Below are 20,352 nucleotides of genomic sequence, written 5' to 3'. Positions count from 1 at the left end.
TCCTAGACATGCTTAGCCAATATTTAAGAGTAGGATTGGGTTGGAGGATGTTAAAAGAAGAGAGAACAGGATTTAAACATCTATTCAGATTTTGACATAATTAGATTTATTTCTAAGGGGATTCTAAAATTATCTTAAAACATATTCTGGGATCAGTTTGGAGCAGATAAGTAGTGCAGTGGATAGAAGGACAAGTGTGAAGTCAGAAAGATCCATCTTCCCAAGTTCAAATCTGTCCTTAGACACTTACTGTGTGGCCCTGGGGATGTCATTTAATCACATTTATCTCAGTATCCTCACCTGTAAAATAAGCTGAAGAAGGAAATGTCAAGCTACTCCAGTATCTCTTGCCAAGTAAACCCCAAATGGGGATATGAAGAGTGAGACATGACTAAAACAACTAAACAACAACAGCAACAATAATAAGGGACCAAGTGATGGGCTTATATGTGCACTATTATGGATAAATATTAAATTTTTTTTTCGTATGGACACATGATATTTATAGCATGTGCCCATATGAAGAAAACTTTTTAAATTTTTAGTAGGCATTAAACTACTTTCTAAGCTAAGCAAGATAAGCATTTCTTTATCACTTGAAATCACTGATCAAAGCTTTGAAAGTAATAGTTACAGATAAACATACAGGAATATTTCTCTTAAGGCAAAGGCCAATGGGAATGCTACTACTCTCTAAATTCTTATTATTACAATTTATAGGTTTTCATGTCAAATTCAATTTTACAAAGTACTGTAGATTATTATCAAAATATCTACTTTTTGACAAAAAATTACCCATATTTCCTTTAAAGTATGAATGGAAAGATATGTTTGAATACATAAAGGATCTTAGATTTAAAGCATGAGAGATTCCTTTTATAGCTGAAAAAATCTGGAGCTAAAGATAAATAAAAGAAAAGTCCCAGGGATTTCTTTTCCAGTTCTAGATTTGTGACTCAACAATTTTCAAAGATAATAAATGACAGAGTTAGGATTAAAAATCAACTCCTTTGATTCTAAAGCAAACACTGTTTTCCAGGTTGTTGTAGAGTTGTTTCAGTCAATTACAACTCTTCCTGACACTGTTTTCTTAGTAAAGAACTGGGGTGGTTTTTTATTTCCTCCTCTGGATCATTTTACATGATGAGGAAACTGAGGCAAATGGGGCTAAGTGACTTGCCCAGGCTCACAGAGCTGGTGAGTATCTGAGATCATAGCTGAATAGATGAAGATGAGTCTCTTTTCACTATACCATTTAATTGCATATTTTCCAGGTTAATCAGACCTAAATATATAGTATCACAGAATTGTTTGAATTGGAAGACAACACTTTTGAATCAAAAGGACAATTCCTTAGTCATCAAGAACATTCAGGCCAGTGCAATAGGCTATAATATTAATAATAATTAAAGAGCCATAATCTATGTGTCCCAGGGCAGCAAAAAGAAGTAAATGAACAGGTTTTTAATAAAGAAAAATTTCTCTGAAGGACTGCAGTTCCACTTTGAAACAGCCTAAGCATTTAATAAGTTTCAGGCAAATTCTCCCATCCTTAAGGGAGTACTGTATTTCTAAGAATGGCAGGTACCATGTGCACTGGCTGATACTAGAGTATGGTAAAAGCAATACCATTCCACTTAATGGCATGTTATAAACTCAATGGAATGGAGAAAGAGAATTCAAGCATCCTGACTGGCTAATGTACTGAGCATGAATTCTCAAGATGCACAATAATGGAAAATGCATCACCCATAAACATATGCTGATGTTTTTGGTTTTTGTTTCTACTTGTGGTAGCTGCAGAAGCAGCTATTGGAAGGAAAGATTCACTGGAAATCAGTTTCAGTTTCCCACAAATCACTGAATTCTTGGGAATTAATAAATACAGCATAGTCTAATGCAATATATCTCAGACTTAGAGTGTAGAGGGAGGGATTTATGTCTCAACTCTACTACTGAGGTTATGTAATTTGGGACAAAATACTTAATCTTTGTATATATATCTCAGTGTTTCCCACTGTTAACATGAGATGCAATTATTTATACCCTATATTATTGAGTTGTAAAAATAAAAATTGATATATATTAAAGTTCTTTGGAAATGAAAATCACCAGCAATAATTCTCATGGGTTCAGTAAAACTGATCTCTACAGAAAATTGACAAAATTTCTCATGTTTTCTATGACTAATTTGTTATCACCTGCAAAAAATACCTGAAGAGTTATGTGGTACAGTGGATAGAATGCAAAATCTGAAATAAGGAAGACTCATCTTTCTAAGTTTAAATCTAGCCTCACACACATATTGACTGTCTGATTTTGGACAAGTCATTTAACTTTGTTTTTCTCAATACCCTTATCTGTGAAATGAGCTGGAGAATGAAATAGAAAATCATGCCGGTGTCTTTGCTAAGAAAACCCCAAATAAGGCCACAGTCAGTTAAGGCTGGCCTGAACAACAGCAACTAGCAAAAGTACAAAAGGGAAAATATGTAAAAATCATAGTTGATACTTCTCTCCCAATTTGGTGAGAAAATAAAATTCAGAGATGGAAGAGAATTCAGGGCAACGTTCATGGATTTCAGAGTAAAAGTAAAACTCCTCTGGACCATCAGCTTAGATAAGAAAACTAAAATTTATAGAAGTTGTTTCTTACTCAAGCTCACAAGAACTGGGATTTGAACTTACATTTTTCTGACTCCCAATCTATTTAGACTCTCTCACAGTGCCTCTAAAATTAATGGGAAAGTAAATTTCAAAACAGCAAAGAGTAAACTCTCAAAATAGTACTGATGTTAACTCTATGTGGAACTGTTAAGTGAGTTCACAAGGAAAAAAGATTTTGGTAGCTATTTCCCAGTTTCATACTGTGCAACTACTTTTCAGCAGAAGAGGGTAGCCTATGTTTAGAAGCATCTCAGTCCAAGAGTAGTGAGTCAGTCAATCAACAACATTTATTTCATGGGCACCCACTCTATTCTGCAATATACCCTGGGATGTGAAGAGGAGACCTACTTTATATGGTAGAGAAAGAAAAAGAAAGCATTATGTTATATAAGCTTTTGATACCAAGCACTAAGGAAAAGTGTAATGGAGGACTGTTTGTTAGTCAAGACAGCTGCAATTAAGCATTTAGAAGGAGAGAATTTCCCTTTTTCTAAGCCATGCTGTATGTTATATTTCATCCCTGTTTAAGGCCTTCAATAGTTTCCAGTTTCCTAACCTTAATAAAATGATCTCATTAACATGACTGTAATTTTCAGTGACATACTGCAACCCATCTATGCTTGCCTATTCTTATCTATGGATTTCCCGCATGTTTAGCATAAGGATTCAGTCTAGCTTACTGGGACCTTCCTCATTTTCTCTTGATATCATAGGTATGGTATCATAGGTATGTACATTGGTTATTTTTTCTTTTTCTATAGGCACGGCACATTTTAAAAAAAGCCTATTATTTCTTAGAACATATTCTTTGTTTCAAATTTTGAAGTTCCTATTTATTATACATTGAATAACTTTCTCTCTCAACAAGTGCCTCTCCATTGCACCTATCACTGATACTCCTTTATATGACTCTCTACTTAATAATTTCTTCATTGGAAATTCTCTATAATAATGAAAATACAGATTCCATTAAAAAGAAAGACAATAATTTGGATTAGTGAAAAAAGTGTGAGTTTGAGGCTTACCAAAATAAAATAGAATAAATTACATGAAAATGAAAAAGTCAATATATTAATATGAATTTTAATAATAGTGAAAACAAGTGACACAACAGGCACAAAACTAAGAACTAAGGTTTTTAAATCTCCTTAAGATATGAGAGAAGCCAGCTCTGAAGTCAGGAGAATCTGAGTTGAAATCTAGTCTTAGACATTTAACACATCTTAGCTGTGTGACCCTGGGCAAGTTACTTAACCCCAATTACCTCAGCCAAAAAAGAAAAAGAAAGAAAGAAAGAGAGAGAGAGAGAGAGAGAGAGAGAGAGAGAGAGAGAGAGAGAATGAAATTACTGAAAAAACTTAAAGTGGAGGTCATTTTGTAAAAAGTGTAATATATTGTGAGATGAACTTTAAATGGTATATAAGAAGAATTTCCCATTGAATTTTTAAATTTATAGTCATAATTGTTGTCATTCTAAAACTATTCCTTCTTTCATCTTCAATCTGACACGATCTGTATTCTTGTCTCTTTATTTACATTTACTGCTACGGTCATCTTTAAATTTTCTTTCTTTGTCTGCCTTCCTTGGCAAATGCATCTACTTAAATGACTTAATTATTATTATGTAGGTGACTTTCAAATACCTATCTCTGACCTTGACCTCAATCTAGAGGTGAATTTGAAAACTGAAACTTAGATGTTACCTTATTACTTTAATTTGAATATATTGAACTTGTTATCTTGTCATCCTCCCCCCAAATGGCCTTTATTCCTATCATCCCTAGAGAATCATCCTTGTTAGAGCCATCAACTTCTATCACTTTTTCCTTTTTTTAATGTTTCCTCTAGTCATTCTAGCACTACCCAACTGAAGTCTAGGGAGAAATTTCTTAGCTTTTATCTTTGCATATAGAATTACTAACTTCTATCTTCTATATAATCCTACTTTTTTTTTTTTATCCCTCACAGTGCTAGATATATGGTAGGTACTTAGTATTTGTTATCTGACAGATTGCCCCTAGCCTATTCCTTATACCAAAAATATTATTTGTTCCAAACTTGATAAAATAAAATCCTATGAACTGCCATCAATGACTACTCAGAAAGTAACAGAAATCTGCCTTTCTGGCTTGTTTTCTAATGTGTCTCAACATGAAGTCTCTGTTCCATCCATTCACTGGCCTCAATATTCATATTCCTGATTCCATGCTTTTTCTCATGACACTGTTCTGGCACATTACATGAGATGGGTAGGTTAAATTCACTCTGAGCTTCCCTTTCTATTATAATCTAGCATTTTATCAGGTCAGAGTAGACATGCAATATATATCGGTGTAAGGTTTACTGATCTTGGCACACTGTTAATGTATAACAGGAATTCAATATTTGTTGTTTGTACAAATAAATAATCAGTATGCAATGTTTACTGACAGAATAACTATATAAAAACATTTAATCCCAAATCTGGAAATTACTGAGTACCATAAATAGAATAGGAGTCTATTCTTTGGCTAGTTGCACAGTGAGAATATCTACTGCAAAGACAAATAAAACTAAAAAGGTAGTCTATGTTAGGACTGACAAATATGCAGAGAATTTCAAAAGGAAAAAACCAATTAGAGTAGAAGAAAACATGGAATAAAATTTGAAAAGTAACAAGTAAAGATTCTCAACATTTTGGGGGAAAATATTTCTTGAATATGAAGTGTTATTTGGTTTAAGGAGTCAAAACTCTCAAAGAATATTATATTGATATCCCTTTTTTTCTAGCTAATAGTTGCTTTGAGAAATCTAATTAATTCAAATTTCACAAGGATACTTAGACTCAGATTAGAATAAACAGCTACCTTAAATGAATTTGAACACTTTTTCTATTCATATGGTTTTTGTTTCCAAATACCAAGTAGCATTGTTCTGCCCTATGAACTAATAGCCCACAAAAAAAAAAACAATATTTGCCATTTTTTTCTTATAAAGGAACATTTTTAAGCTTCAGAGCTTCTCACAAAAAGCACATAAAATCACAAGCAATTGGAAATATAATTCCCTGAAAACATGGGTTTATAATGGTAACACTGACATACTCTTAACTAGAGCAGCAAGAATAGCATCATTTAACACATATTATAACAGGTACTTTGGGTACCCTTAGTGGGTAGGCATCAATCATGCATTGGATTATGTCATAAAGACCTCATTTTTCTTTCCTAACTAGTAAAATAAGTTGTTTGTTTGTTTTTTTTGTTTTATGGTCATTAGCTTGTCAGAAATGTTTGTTTGGTGATACAGAATCTTTGCTTCTACTAGCAAACCTTAGAACAGGCAGTGAAATCAGAAAGGACCAAATTAAAAGAACAATGGAACTGGGTGCTTTTTCCTAAATTCTATGCCACACTAACTTTTGAATATCACTAATCTTTGACTGAGGGTCCATAGATGCTTCCACCATGAAAAGTTTCAATTTTTTAAATATAAGAAATATCCAGATTATAGTTTTGTTTAATTGTACATAGTTTTGTACATCCTATCTGGTTGGGATATATTTAAATTCTATTGTACCATCCATTAATATGGACTTATAACTGATGGCAAGAAGAATCATAGTTGATATGTCAAAGGCTTTAAGTTAGGAAATTTGGGGTCTCATTAGCCTTGAATTTTGGGGCAAGTCCTTTAACCTTGATGTTATTCTTTTCATTTAAAATAATTAAAGATAATATAAAATATTTGGGAGTGTATCTGTGAAGATAAAATCAGGAACTATATAAACATATTTACAAAACACTTTCCATACAAATAAAATCAGATCTAATCAGCTGGAAAAAATATCAAGTGCTCGTGGGTAGGCCAATATAATAATAACATATAATATTTTATAATATGATAAAAATGATAATTCTGTATTATAGAATATTATTGTTCTGTAAGAAATGACCAGCAGGATGAATACAGAGAGGCTTGGAGAGACTTACATGAACTGATGCTGAGTGAAATGAGCAGAACCAGGAGATCATTATACACTTCAACAACAATACTGTATGAGGATGTATTCTGATGGAAGTGGATATCTTCGACAAAGAGAAGATCTAATTCCATTCCAATTGATCAGTGATGAACAAAAGCAGAAACATCCAGAGAAGAAACACTGGGAAATGAGTGTAAACTTGTTTGCATTTTTGTTTATCTTCCCAGGTTATTTTTACCTTCTGAATCCAATTCTTCCTGTGTAGCAAGAGAACTGTTTGGTTCTGTACACATATATTGTATCTAGGATGTACTATAACATATTTAACATGTATAGGACTGCTTGCCATCTAGGGGAGGGGGTGGGGAGAGGGAAGGGAAAAATTGGAACAGAAGTGAGTGCAAGGGATAATGTTATAAAAAAATTACCCATACATATGTACTGTCAATAAAAAGTTATAATTATTCAAAAAAATTTAAAAAATGATAATTCTACCTAATTAATCTCCTTATTCAGTGCCATACCAAACTCCTAAGAAATTATTTTACAGAGCTAGACAAAATAATAACAATGTTCATCTGTAATAACAAAAGGTCAATAATTTCAAGGGAATTAATTTTTAAAAAAGCAAATGAAAGTGGCCTAGCTGTACCAGACCTTTATTTTAAGATATTTTTATTTTATTTTAACTTTATTTTAAAGCAGTGGTCATTGAATACATTTGATACTGGCTAAGAAATAGAATAATTGATCAGTGAAATAGGTTCTCAAGACACAATAGTCAATGACAATTGTAATCAAATGTTTGATAAGCTCAAAGACCCCAGCTTCTGGAATAAGGACTCACTATTTGACAAAAATTGCTGAGAAAATTGGAAATTAGTATGACAGAAATTAGGTATTGACCCACACCTAACACATCATACCAAGAGAAGGGCGAAATAGGTTTATAATTTAGGCAAGAAGAGTGATACTAAAAGCAAATTAGTAGAACAAAGGATAGACTACCTCTCAGATCTGTGGAGAAGGAAGGCATTTGTGGCCAAGGAAGAACTAGATTACATTATATGATGCAAAATAGATAATTTTGATTATATTAAGTTAAAAAATTTTGTACAAACAAAACCAATGCAGACAAGATTAGAAGGGAATCAGTAAACTGGGAAAAAAATTATATTCAAGGATTCTGATGAAGGTCTCATTTCAAAGGCATATAGAGAATTGATTCAAATTTATAAGAATACAAGCCCCCATCCAATTAATAGTCAAAAGATATGAACAGACAATTTTCAGATGAAGAAATTAAAACTATTGCTACTTACAGGGGAAAAAAGTTCTAAATCCCTATTAGACAGAGAAATGAAAATTAAGACAACTCTGAGGTACCTTTACATACCTCTCAGATTGGTGAAGATGACAGGAAAAGATAATGATGAATAAAGGAGGCGATGTGAGATAACTGGGACACTAATATATTGTTGGTGCAGTTGCTCTGGAGAGTAATGGAGTTATGCCCAAAGGGCTATCAAACTGCATACACTTTGATCCAACAGTGTCTCTACTGGATCTGTATCCCAGAGAGATCATTAGAAAGGGAAAAGGACCCACAAGTACAAAAATGTTTGTAGCTGCTCTTTTTGTAATGGCAAAGAACTGGAAACGAGTAGATGCCCATCAATTGGAGAATGGCTGAATAAATTATAGTATATAAATATAATGGAATATTATTCTTCTATAAGAACCAATCAGCAGAATATTTTCAGAGAGGCCTGGGGAGATTCACATGAACTGATGCTAACTGAAGTGAATAGAACCAGGAAAACATTGTACACAGCAACAAGATTATATGATGATCAATTCTGATGGACATGTCTCTTTTCAACAGCAAGGTGATGCAGGACAGTTCCAATGGTCTTGTGATCAAGAGCGCTATATGATCCAGAAAAAGGCCTGTGGGAACTGAGTGTGAATCACAACATACTATTTTCGCTTGCATTTTGCTTTCTTTCTCTTTTTTACCTGTTTGATCTGATTTTTCTTGTGCAACATGATAATTGTGGAAGTACATATGGAAGAATTACACATGTTTAACATATATTGAAGTATTTGCCATCTAGGGGAGGGGGGAAGAAAAATTTGGAATACAAGGTTTTGCAAGAGTGAATGTTGAAAACTATCTATGCATATGGTTTGAAAATAAAAGGCTTTAATAAAAAGAAAAAAATTAGAATTACCTCCTGTCATTGATGGAGGGAGTTTTCAAGCCAGGAGCTCCTTTGAAAAGTATAGACACTTTGTGATTGCCACAGAGTAAGTAATAACTTACATACATAGTGGGATTTACAATTTACAAAGACTTTCTTCATACTCATTCTATAAAACAAGTATGATTATGATCCTTTTTTATATAAGCAAACTGAGACCCAGAGTTGTTAAGCAACTTGAATGGACAAGTCATATAGTTAATAAGCATCAGAGACAGTATTTGAACTCAAGTGTGCTGGATGTAGAATTAATATGTACTCTCCAGTTACATTAGATTCTCCAACATATGGACTAGATGGAATTTATGCCAAACCATAGATGGAAATGAAGATACCGTGTGTATCATAAAAAGCAAAACACTGATAAAATGGGGAAAAAATCAAACATTTTAATGCATTGTATAGCTTTAAATATTTTATTAGTTCACAAAAATAAAATATGTTGTGTTATATGGTTTACTAATAAAAGAACAGTAACTAATTCATTTTTAAAAATACAAAGAACTAGGGGACAAAAGGGGAAACTGTAGAATAACCTTATGATTTACCTTTCACCCTCCCACTCCCAGTTTTTGGACTCTATCCTTCAAAAAACATATTTTTACTTTAAATATTTTTACCATTTTTTGGCCTTCAAATGTTTATCTATAGCTGATCAGTTCTATCAAAAATTCGGTTATAGGGGGCAGTTAGATGGCTCAGTGGATATAGCATCAGCTTTGAAATCAAGGGAACCTGAGTTTAAATCCAGCCTTAGTCATTTACTACTTACTAGCTGTGAGGCCTGAGCAAGTCACTTAACTCCTATTGCCTTACTAAAAAAAATTGTCTTAAGAAAGAATAGGGGATATTTTTTTCACTATGCATGGAAAAATGAGCCCATTGACCTCTTGAAACTATAGAAAAACAAATGTCTAGCACAGTGATGGGTAAACACCCAGCCCATGCCTGAATAAGGCCTATGAAATTATTTGATCTGGCTTTGCCATGGCAACCACAGATGGTGATGAGATGAAAGCCTGGTAGAACTTCCCAATGCCTGAGTTTTTAAATTGATAATTTTGTATGGGCTGCAAATGTTAGAAATATTCAAATAGCCTTTGGCAAAAAACAAACAAACAAACAAACAAAAAAATGGTTTCCCCATCCCTGGTCCAGTGAAAAACCACAAATAAAAGGAGATAGAAATATTATATGGACATTTTCAAATAAAAATAAATAAATAGTGAAAGAGAAAGAAAGAAGGAAGAAAAGTGAGTGACGAAGACAGAGAGAGAGGGAGAGCAATCGATCTCAAAGGAACAGAGGCATAAATAAGACAAATTATTATTTAATATAAAAGTGATTAATATTGACTTTTGAAGTAATACTATGAAAATTTACTGAGGAAATCTATACTCTTAAATGTATTTGAATCTCTGTGACTATAAATTATTTTGCTGTCTCTGGATATTCATCAGTTGGAAGTAGGAAATAAACGTAAAAGAGTTTAAGTAATCAGGAAGAATCCTGCCAAATAGTAGAAAATCTAAGTTGGGGGAAAAATAAAACCTCTATAATATGAGTTATCCATATGGTGATCATAAAAAATTACTTAACTCTGGAATTTCTTTCCCTTTACCAGGATGCTCACAAATTATTTTGCCATGTTAGCCAAACCAATATGAAAACTGAAAAAAAGTCATAAATTAACTCTTATTTGTAAATTATCAATTTTAATCAATTGAATATAAATGAATGGGGACTATTGAGAATACTTTTTATAACTAAACATGTGACTTATTTTCTATTTTATTCTTTCTAATGGGAAAATTTCAAGGTACTTCGTTCACAATACTACTTTAGCAAGCTTAAAAGATTAGAAAGAAGCTATTTAAATATGAAATTACATTGGCCATATTTAATCTTCTTGAGAAATTAGGATTGCTAATATGCAAGAAGACTTAAATAAGAAAGTAGACCATAACCACTCTTTAAGGGGAAAAATAATAAGTGTTAGCCCATGAACCACAGAACTAATTTCTAATGTAGTTTTGTTATTAGTAGAGCAAGTTCAACACAGTTCAAATTCTAGTAGATTCCCTTACCAAGGCATTTTATAAAGATTTACTCTAAAGCTATCTTAATACTCCATGCTGTCTAAAAAGAGAAATTTAATTGCAAAAATTAAGCTATTTATCCATTAAGTTAACTGTCAATTTCATAGAATTAACTTAGTAGACCAGAACCTAATTAAGGACGTGATAAAAGTCATGTCCCAATCAAAATGTTTTTGAAAAAAACAAAAATCACATAACAAATTTCCACTTATCTATTATCACATTATGCCTTAATTAGCATATGTTTTAGAAAGAAAAATGGAAGATTTTAGCAATATCAAGAAAACTGAACTAGAATGAGAAATTTTTGTCAAATTTCAGAATACAAAATTTCACAGATGGAATGAATGGATAGATGGAAGGTCTCGTTCTATGTGGATTTTAAGACTGAAGTTAGCCTTGCAATGTTTTTAATCTGCTGACTCTTTGTAGGACTGTCCCAAAAAGTTGATTGTTCAGTTGGCCCAGGAATGATTTTGACACTGGAGTATCTCAGAATAGAGCAAATAAAAAGTAAAATTAAAATGTAGATTTCTCATGAGAATGAAGACCTAATGTGGTTTTGTCAGCCAGATTCATCTTATGAAGTAGTTTTGAAAAATAGTAGCACTTGCTTGAAACAACCATCACACAAATATGCTAACAATCAGGGCCTAGCATGTACATGTAGATGATCAGAAGACCAAATACTTTTGCCAGTTCCATTTTTTAAAATAGGTTTCTTAGGACAAAAAAAGTACAGGTACAAACTAGCACAACATAATATTGTAGGTACTTTTAAAATTTAGTATTTCTGGTAGTAGGTTGTACATGGTTTTACAGAGCTATATTTGTGTGGCTATTTTTATATAAAAGTAAGGCTGATTATCTATGTCCAGAGCTTTTTAATAATATGTACTTTTGCACTTTTTTTTTTTGCAATAATGACTATTGTGTCATATTGAGCCGTTATTGCTTCCCTCCCCATAAGAATATTACATTACCTCAATTTGTGGCCATAAAAGAATATTTGCCCTCAACTCTATTCCCCATAAGGTCAATAAGTTGATACATTGTTAGTTGATTTCTCCTTTCTTACTTTCTTATTTCTTATTCCTCCTATTCTTATTCTCATTATATATATGTATGTGTGTGTATGTATTTCATATTACATATATAAGGGTCTTGTGAAAACTTAATGTTTATGATATATCTCCTTCTAAAATATTACATATTCTTATATGTGATACTATATATACTTGTACATTTTTGTTTTTATTGTTCAGTCTTTCAATTATGTCCAACTTTTCATGACAGATTTTCTTGATAAAGATACTGAAGTACTTTGCAATTTCTTTTTCAGATCATTTTACAGATGAGAAACTGAGGCAAACAGGGTTAAGTTACTTGCCCAAGGTTACACAGCTAGTGTCTGAGGCAGGATTTGAACTAATGAAATGAGTCTTCCCCACTTCAGGCCTGTAATTCTACTAAATACAAACTCAGAAACTTACATACAATGTCTATCTAGATATACAGCTATCAACATATAACCTGCAACAATTTTAGGTGTGGGAAAATGCTGAATTTCCTACCTTTTGTTCCCAGATAAACTTTATTCCTCCTTATCCCAGAATTATTCCATAATCTCTAATCCCAATGACCAGATAGTGACAGAATTAAAACCTGACCCTATGCATTCTGATTCTAAGTACAATTACTTTTCTATTATATTTATCCATTCTGATTCTAAGTACAATTACCTTTCTATTATATCACAAAGCTTCTCAGTCTCATTCTAATTATGCTTAACAGAATGTCAACTATCTTTAATTGACTTTTTTAAGCAAATATTTTACAATCCAAAGTGGTTTGCTTTACTGAAAATGAAAGAAAACAATAATCAAAATGGAAACAATGAACAGAATTAGTTTACATTCTAAAGTATAGTTACATTTTTGTGATAAGGTACATAGTACATAAGTATCTACTCACTTAAGGAGAAGGCAAGTATACACATTGAAAAATTAGGAACCATCTATTAAGAAGTGCCAAATATATCTGTTGTTGATGCCTTTCCCCAGAATTTTCATCAAGTTTAACCTCTAGAGCTATGAAATATGAATAACTCAGACAAAAGAAAAATCAATAAACTACATTTGAGAAGTTTGATGTAAATGGGCCATAAAATTATTTAATTAGTCTTATAAAGATAAACTAATAATTACTAACAATGATAAGTCAACTCTTAGATATAAAAGTTGAAGTAACAAATTCATATATTATCACAAGTAACACAATTATATCCAATTATATTACCCAAACTTAATCACTCAAAAGTCCAGAATGTCAAGTAGCCAAATAATGTAATTAGAAAATAAACCCAAACCAACTTTTATATAAATAAGTGCATATATATATGAATTTATCTATGCCATAACATGTCTTCATTCCTTTATAATTCTAGCATATGTACAAACTGAACACAACATGAGGATTAAGAACAATTCATGTAAATTCTCAGAAAGTCAGAATTACTTCTAAAATTAAACGGTTTCTTACAATTTGTAATTCTTTAAAAATGGAGACATTCTCCTAATGACCCCATAACAAACAAGTGACCCAGTATTTTGAATAATTAAAAATATCATCAGTGTTACTATCTTTTATCTATACAAAATAGAATTGGCTGATCAAATAAACAAAGCCTACATTCATCAATTACTCAAGATTGATGAAAAGTATCATTAGATCAACAAAACAGTTGCTTTTTAGTAAGAGCAATTCCAATACACTGGTAAACTTTTGGAAATACAATAATGTACATAGAAATTTTTTTCTGAATTTGGTTTATATTTCATAATGTAGATTTAATCAGAAATGCACTTAACACATTTAATTTAGAAAGAAATCAAGTTGATATTTGAAAAAGTAATATCTATCATATTGTTGTAACTACAAGTGTAATATTGTTTTTTGAGAAAAAAAAGATTTATTTAAAACATTTCCTATCTTCTATTTCATCATTTTTGGGGGGGTTATAATTCCAAAAGTTTTGCCTTGGATTATTATTGACTAGTATTTTCTCACATATCAGTTGCCAATTAAACGTTTTTAAAGACACAATTATTACTATTGCTGGCTCTTAAACTACTAGTAGGTAAAGTACTATACCTTTAAGAATAAATCAAATCCTATTCATAATCCAAACACATGCTGGTTCTTCACACACACCATATCTCATTCCGATTCAAAGATCAGAGTCCCCAGAGAGACATACTGCAAACAAAAGTCCTTCGTGGTAGGTGGGGAAGTCGGTCCAGGAGTCAAACACAACCAACAGAGAGCACCCGGGTGTGATATTCAGCACAGTATCATCAGAGAGAAAAAGCCCAACCACATGGCATCATTGAAATGCCGAGTTTCTCATCTATCTCCCAACAGTAACTACAGGATCTCCCTCCTGAGGTAAAGTGTTCTTTTAATAATGACAAAAATTCAAAAATGCATTCTAGAAACAGCAGAAAAACTTAATAACCTACCATTTTCTTTGCACTCTTCTGGAGGTTTAGCCTTTTTCGCAAGTCGTGGATCCAGCCATGATGTTGTCTTTGTGTTATGGCTGAAAAGAAAAGAGATCACTCTGAACAGACACATACTGAAAGGAATCAAGTTTATTCCTTAAAAAAAAAAAGGTTAGTCCAAAAAAATTGCAATCGATACACTTAATTTGCTTACTGGTTCTAAGTAGCCCTGAAGGAGGTGTAAGAGTAATTGTGCAAGGCAGCTGTAAATTTGGCAACCTCAGCTCCCTGTCCTCAAAGCAGCTATTTTTATTAAAATCAACTAGAATGTTGCCAAGTTAACCTCATTGAAAATGCAGAACTCATCCAGAGCAAAAGGAATTTATTACAAATACTGGGTTCTCCAGTTGGAAGCGCACAGTTTGCATACTCTGATACTGTTTTCTGAGTTTTGTAAAAGAATTATTTTAATCAAAAACCTGCTCTTTACATAAATACTTGTTTGTTACCCTTTAACAGCAATGCTGGCAAAAGCATAGCAAAAGTGATGTAAATTAGAGCGTGTTCTTGTGAATTCATCTTTCTCACAATGATTAATAGCAATTTTATTAACCAACCATTAGCTATTTTTCTTCTAAATATTTTTAAAACCAGTCACCAGGATAAGTAAGAGATATTTCATTTGAATGGAAATGTTTTTATTTGGTTATTCCTAGAAGATAGCTTTCAGGAATTAATAATGCAATCTTATAAATTTGTAGAACTTACTTTTAGGAATGTATTCTATCAATTAAAAAATGTTAACAAAAATGCCCAGAGCTTCTAATTGGAATTAAAACATCTTCATTTCAAGTATAATCTCTCTGAAAGTAACTGTACACTTTCATTCAAAGATAAAACATAAGTCAAATACTTATAAAGTTGCAAAGTTTGATACTTGTGTTTGTTTTATGATGATTTTATCCTTCTGACTGCATAAGCAGAGAATGTAGTCTTTGTGAGTTGCAAACTTGGGCAAGTCTCATAATTTCTGAAGCCTCAGTTTCCTTAGCTAAAAAATAAGAGGATTGTATTAATCCCTCCAACATCTCTAACAGTATTAAATACTCCAGGACCACCAACAGGTCTACAATGGATTCTTCACTGGTTGTTCCCTATGGTTCTTTCAACCTCCAAAACACATACTTCAAAGACATCAATAGTAGCTCATAAAGAATAAAAGTTGTAGATCCATATTTTAACTAAGAACTTTGAAAACTATAGCTTTAAGGCCAAATCCCATTTGTTACCTGATTTTTGTATGGCTTATTAACTTAGAAGGGTTATATAACATAGTTTTTCAATCCTTGTATCTAGCTGGTAGAGGTAGAGAAAAGACCCTCAATACTTAAAAGCTTATGGTAGTTTACAGGGCAGAAGATCTCATTCCTCCTGCAAAAACTATAAAATAAACTTGTCATTATTGAGGCCTGGAGACCATGTTTCTTCCTATTGGAATTTTCCCTTCTGGTATCAAAACCATTGTTCAAAAATGAGGTCATGCACTAGAGTAGGAGTTAGTCTATTTTTGAATTCTGGCTCTGGTACTCATTGGTGACTTTGGGCATGCCATTTCATCCCTTTGAGTTTTTCTTTCATGATATGTAGAATAAAGACTTTATATTAAATGATGTCAAAAGTCTTTTGTTACTGTAACTGGAGATACAAAGTTCTCTTTTATGGAATTATACAAGCAGAGATTAGATGACCACTTGCCAAAGATGTTGTAGAAGTAGTTGCTATTCAAATCAAATCAATCACTATTTGTTGTCAAGTATCTATAGTCAGTAAGTATCTGCTATTTTCCACAGGATGACATCTTTTTTTTTTCCTGGTAAATTTATTTATTTTTAATATACTTTGCTTTATGAATCATTTTGGGAGATAAAAATCAGAGCAAAGGGGAAAAACAGAAGAGATTTAAAAAAAAACAGAAAAAAGAAGTAAACATAGCATGTGTTGATTTCCATTCAGTTTTCTTAGTTCTTTTTCTGGATGTAGATGGCATTTTCTGTCCAAAGTGTATTGGGATTACTTTGGATCACTGAACTACAGAAAAGAACCAATTCTTTCATAGTTGATTCTCACATTCTTGATGTTATTGCATATAATGTATTCCTCAGCATCGGTTCATGTAAATCTTTCCAAGCCTTTCTAAAATCAGCTTGTTCATTATTTTTATACAAAAATGATATTCTATTACCTTCATATACTACAGCTTGTTCAGCCCTTCCTCATTTAATGGGCATCTATTCATTTTCCAATTCTTTGCTATCATAAAAAGAGCTGCTACAAATATTTTTGCACATGTGGGTTCTTTTCTCTCCTTTAATATTTACATGAGAAATGAGTGTGGACCACAACATAACCTTTCCATTCTTTCTGTTATTGTTTGATAGCATTTTTGTTTTCCTTCTCAGGTTTTTTTTCCTTTCTTTCTAGATCTGATTTTTTTTTGTGCAACAAGATAACATATAAATATGTACACATATATTGGATTTAACATATACTTTAACATATTCAATACGTATTGGACTACCTGCCATCTAGAGGGTGGGGGAAGAAGGAGAAAAGTTGGAACAGAAGATATTACAAAGGTCAATGTTGAAAAATTACCTATGCATATGTTTTGTAAATAAAAAGCTATAATAAAAAATAAAATAAAATGACTATAGATAAAATTAAAAAAAGATTTCCCTGAGATATAGACTAAGTAATGGCAGTGCTGAGTCAAAGGGTATGTATAGTTTTATATCCTTGGCATAGTTCCAGATTGCTTTCCAGAATAGGTGGATCATTTCAAAACTCTACTATCAATTTATTAGTGTCCCAGTTTTCCTACATTCACTCCACCATTTATTATTCTCTTTTCTTGTCAGCTTAGTCAGAAGTGAGTTGAGAGAGAGAGAGAGAGAGAGAGAGAGGTATGAAGTGATACCTTAGAATTGTTTTAATTTGCATTTCTCTAATCAATGGTGATTTACAGCATTTTTTCATATACCTATCGATAGCTGGGGGAATAACTTGCATTCTTATAAATTTGACATAGTTCTTTATATATTTTAGAAATGATATCTATAATTGAAATACTGGTTGTAAATATTTTTCCCAGCTATGTTCTTCCCCTTTAATCTTGTCTCTTTTGTTTTTTGCGCAAAACCTTTTTAATTTAATGTAATTAAAGTCATAAAGTTCTCTAGTTCTTTGGACATAAATTTCTTTCTTCTCCAAAAATGTGATAGGTAAATTATCCCTTGCTCTCCTAATTTGTTTATGGTATCATCCTTTATGCCCAAATTATGTACCCATTTTGACCTTAGTTTGGTATGGGGTGTAAGATGTAAGTCTTTGCTGAGTTTGAGATATTATTTTCCAGTTTTCCCAGCAATTTTTTATCAAATAGTGACTCCTTTTTCCAGAAGCTTGTTTGGGGATTTATCAAATACTAGATTGCTATAGGACTTGATTATTGTGTCTTGTTTTTCTAAATTATTTCACTGATCCATCACTCTATTTCTTAATCAGTACCAAATGGTTTTGATGACTGCTGCTTTGTAATATAGTTTTAGGTCTGGTATTGCTAAGTCACCATACTTTGTATTTTTTTTTTCATTAATTCTCTTGACATTTTTGACCTTTTGTTCTTTCAGATGAATGCTATTTTAATTTTTTTCTATTTCTATATTTTTGACAGTTTGATTGGTGTGGCACTGAATACGTAAGACAATTTAGGCAGAATTGTAATTTTTATTATATTAGGTTCAGCCTAACCATGAACAATCGATATTTTTCCAATTGTTTATATCTGACTTTATTTGTGTAAGAAGTATTTTGTAATGTGTTTATATAGTCGTTGTGTTTGGTCTTGGCAAGTAGACTCTCCAAGTATTTTATTTTGTATATAGTAATTTTAAATGGAATTTCTCTTTCTATCTCTTGTTGATGATATTACTCTGTCAGTAATATATAAAAAGGCTGATGATTTGTGTGGGTTATTTTGTATACAAAATGATATCTCAATGGATTTTGCAGGGTAAAACAGAAGGGAAAGCTCAAGATTTTTAGCAGAAGGACATGTTATTCACCACTCCTGGAGAAGACCTTTTTTCTTACCGTCTAAGTTGGGTGGCAGGGGTTACATTTTGGACATTTTCCTTTACCTCATAGAAGACCAACAATCAATTGCTCAAAAAGGGCTTCTCACAACTTTTTGAAATTTTCCTAATGAAGACTGAATCAGTCTAAATAGCAACAACATAAAAGAAAACACCCACAATGTTTTCTCTAGCCAACAAATAATAATAAAAAAAATTATTAAGCACACACACACATTTGTGTGTGTGTGTGTGTGTGTGTGTGTGACTTTGCCAGGAATATAAAACCAGTAAGTCAATCAATAAACATTTATTGCTTGCTATGAGCTGTGCTGGAAAAAAAGGCAAAGGACAAAAATGAAACAGTTCTTGTTCTCAACAATCTTATAGTCTATTATAATATTATAATCTATATTTATTTATTTAGTTTAAAAAAAAAGGTATGGAGAGACATTTACATTCCAATCTAACCTAATTTTGAAATATGATTTATGGCATAAAACAGCCTTTTATACTGAAGGGAAAAAAAATAAAAACAAAAACCAAGATACAAGTTTAAAATACCAGTCCAACCTGAACTTCATTGCCTGTCCTGATAGAAATAGCTAGATGGCTTCATTTTCTCATCTACTTCATTATTCTGGGCACAACGACACTTAGAAACAAAATACCTATAAAAATGTAGCATAGAGATTCAATTAGTCTAGAAGTCCTTATCAAGGGGGAAATACATAATTTTTCCCCCTTTCCACCTAGATTAGCTTTTCCTGTCTTCCTTCCCTTCTTGTCACTGGAGAGAACGTTTTAACTTTCTCAGAGGAATGTAAACACATTCACAGTTCAGTATTAATAGACTATTACTGAGCCACCACAGAGTGTCAAATTAACATTTTTGCATGGCACCTTCATTGTGACAAAATATTGGACATTTTACTTTTGACTGTGAATTTCTAGTTTTTGCAAGTTTGTATGAGATATTTAATTTTAGTGATTTTTTGGTATGAACTATAATTAGTAATCTGTCAATTAAGTAGTTTGACAGATTAAGATAGCACAGTTTCTTTAGATGTTCTGAAACATTTCTGAAAGAAATTTAGGGAGCAGTTGCTACCTATAGTAATTGTCTTAAGCAATTCTTAGAAACATAGAACACCATTTCTCAATTGTGGCTCTCACCACCCTTGTAATTTGCATGTTCCTGCAAGATGCTACACAAAGGAGATATTTATAATGTGGTTGGGATACAGTAGAATTAGTTTGTCTTTATCTTCTTTTAAAACAACTACAACTACCACCTTTTAGCAATCTAACAACTCTGTTTTAAAAAGTCTATATTAAAGTGTAGGCAGGGAGCAATGTGTAGAATTTGATCAATTTGGGTAGAGTACATTGTTCTCCCTCCTTTTGGGAAGGGACAGATTTCTTCCATTTGCATTGCTAGCATATATCCCCAGATGGATGACATAAATTTTCCACAACTAACCAAGTTGCGTGGGATGTTTATAAGTGACAGGAAAATAAGATGCTAAGGTTATAATCTTGTATTCCAATTTCAGCTCTTGAAGCAGCAATAAAAACACAATTTCTATGGACTGAATATACTAAGTAGCTATTTTCTTATTCCAGGTGGGAAATGGAAGAATTCTTTCAAGAATTTTCTAACATAATTAGCAGCAATGATACCATAATAAAGCTTGTAAGGGTTTACAAAATTATATATAA

The 20,352-nt window shown here is 32.1% G+C and overlaps 1 protein-coding gene across 13 annotated transcripts in view; it reads right to left on the bottom strand.

The window, feature by feature from the left end:
• Nucleotides 1-20,352, bottom strand: part of MAGI2 (membrane associated guanylate kinase, WW and PDZ domain containing 2) — a 1,604,868-nt gene that overhangs the window by 521,448 nt on the left and 1,063,068 nt on the right. For all 13 annotated transcript variants that reach the window (XM_031940846.1, XM_031940849.1, XM_031940848.1 and 10 more), the window contains one exon: nucleotides 14,516-14,595. In XM_031940846.1, coding sequence (XP_031796706.1) covers nucleotides 14,516-14,595 — 80 coding nt within the window. The remainder of the gene's footprint in view (nucleotides 1-14,515; nucleotides 14,596-20,352) is intronic.

This window comes from Sarcophilus harrisii, chromosome 5 (genome assembly GCF_902635505.1).
Source record: "Sarcophilus harrisii chromosome 5, mSarHar1.11, whole genome shotgun sequence".
Lineage (NCBI taxonomy): Eukaryota > Metazoa > Chordata > Mammalia > Dasyuromorphia > Dasyuridae > Sarcophilus > Sarcophilus harrisii.
This window is presented reverse-complemented; position numbering and strand designations above follow the sequence as displayed.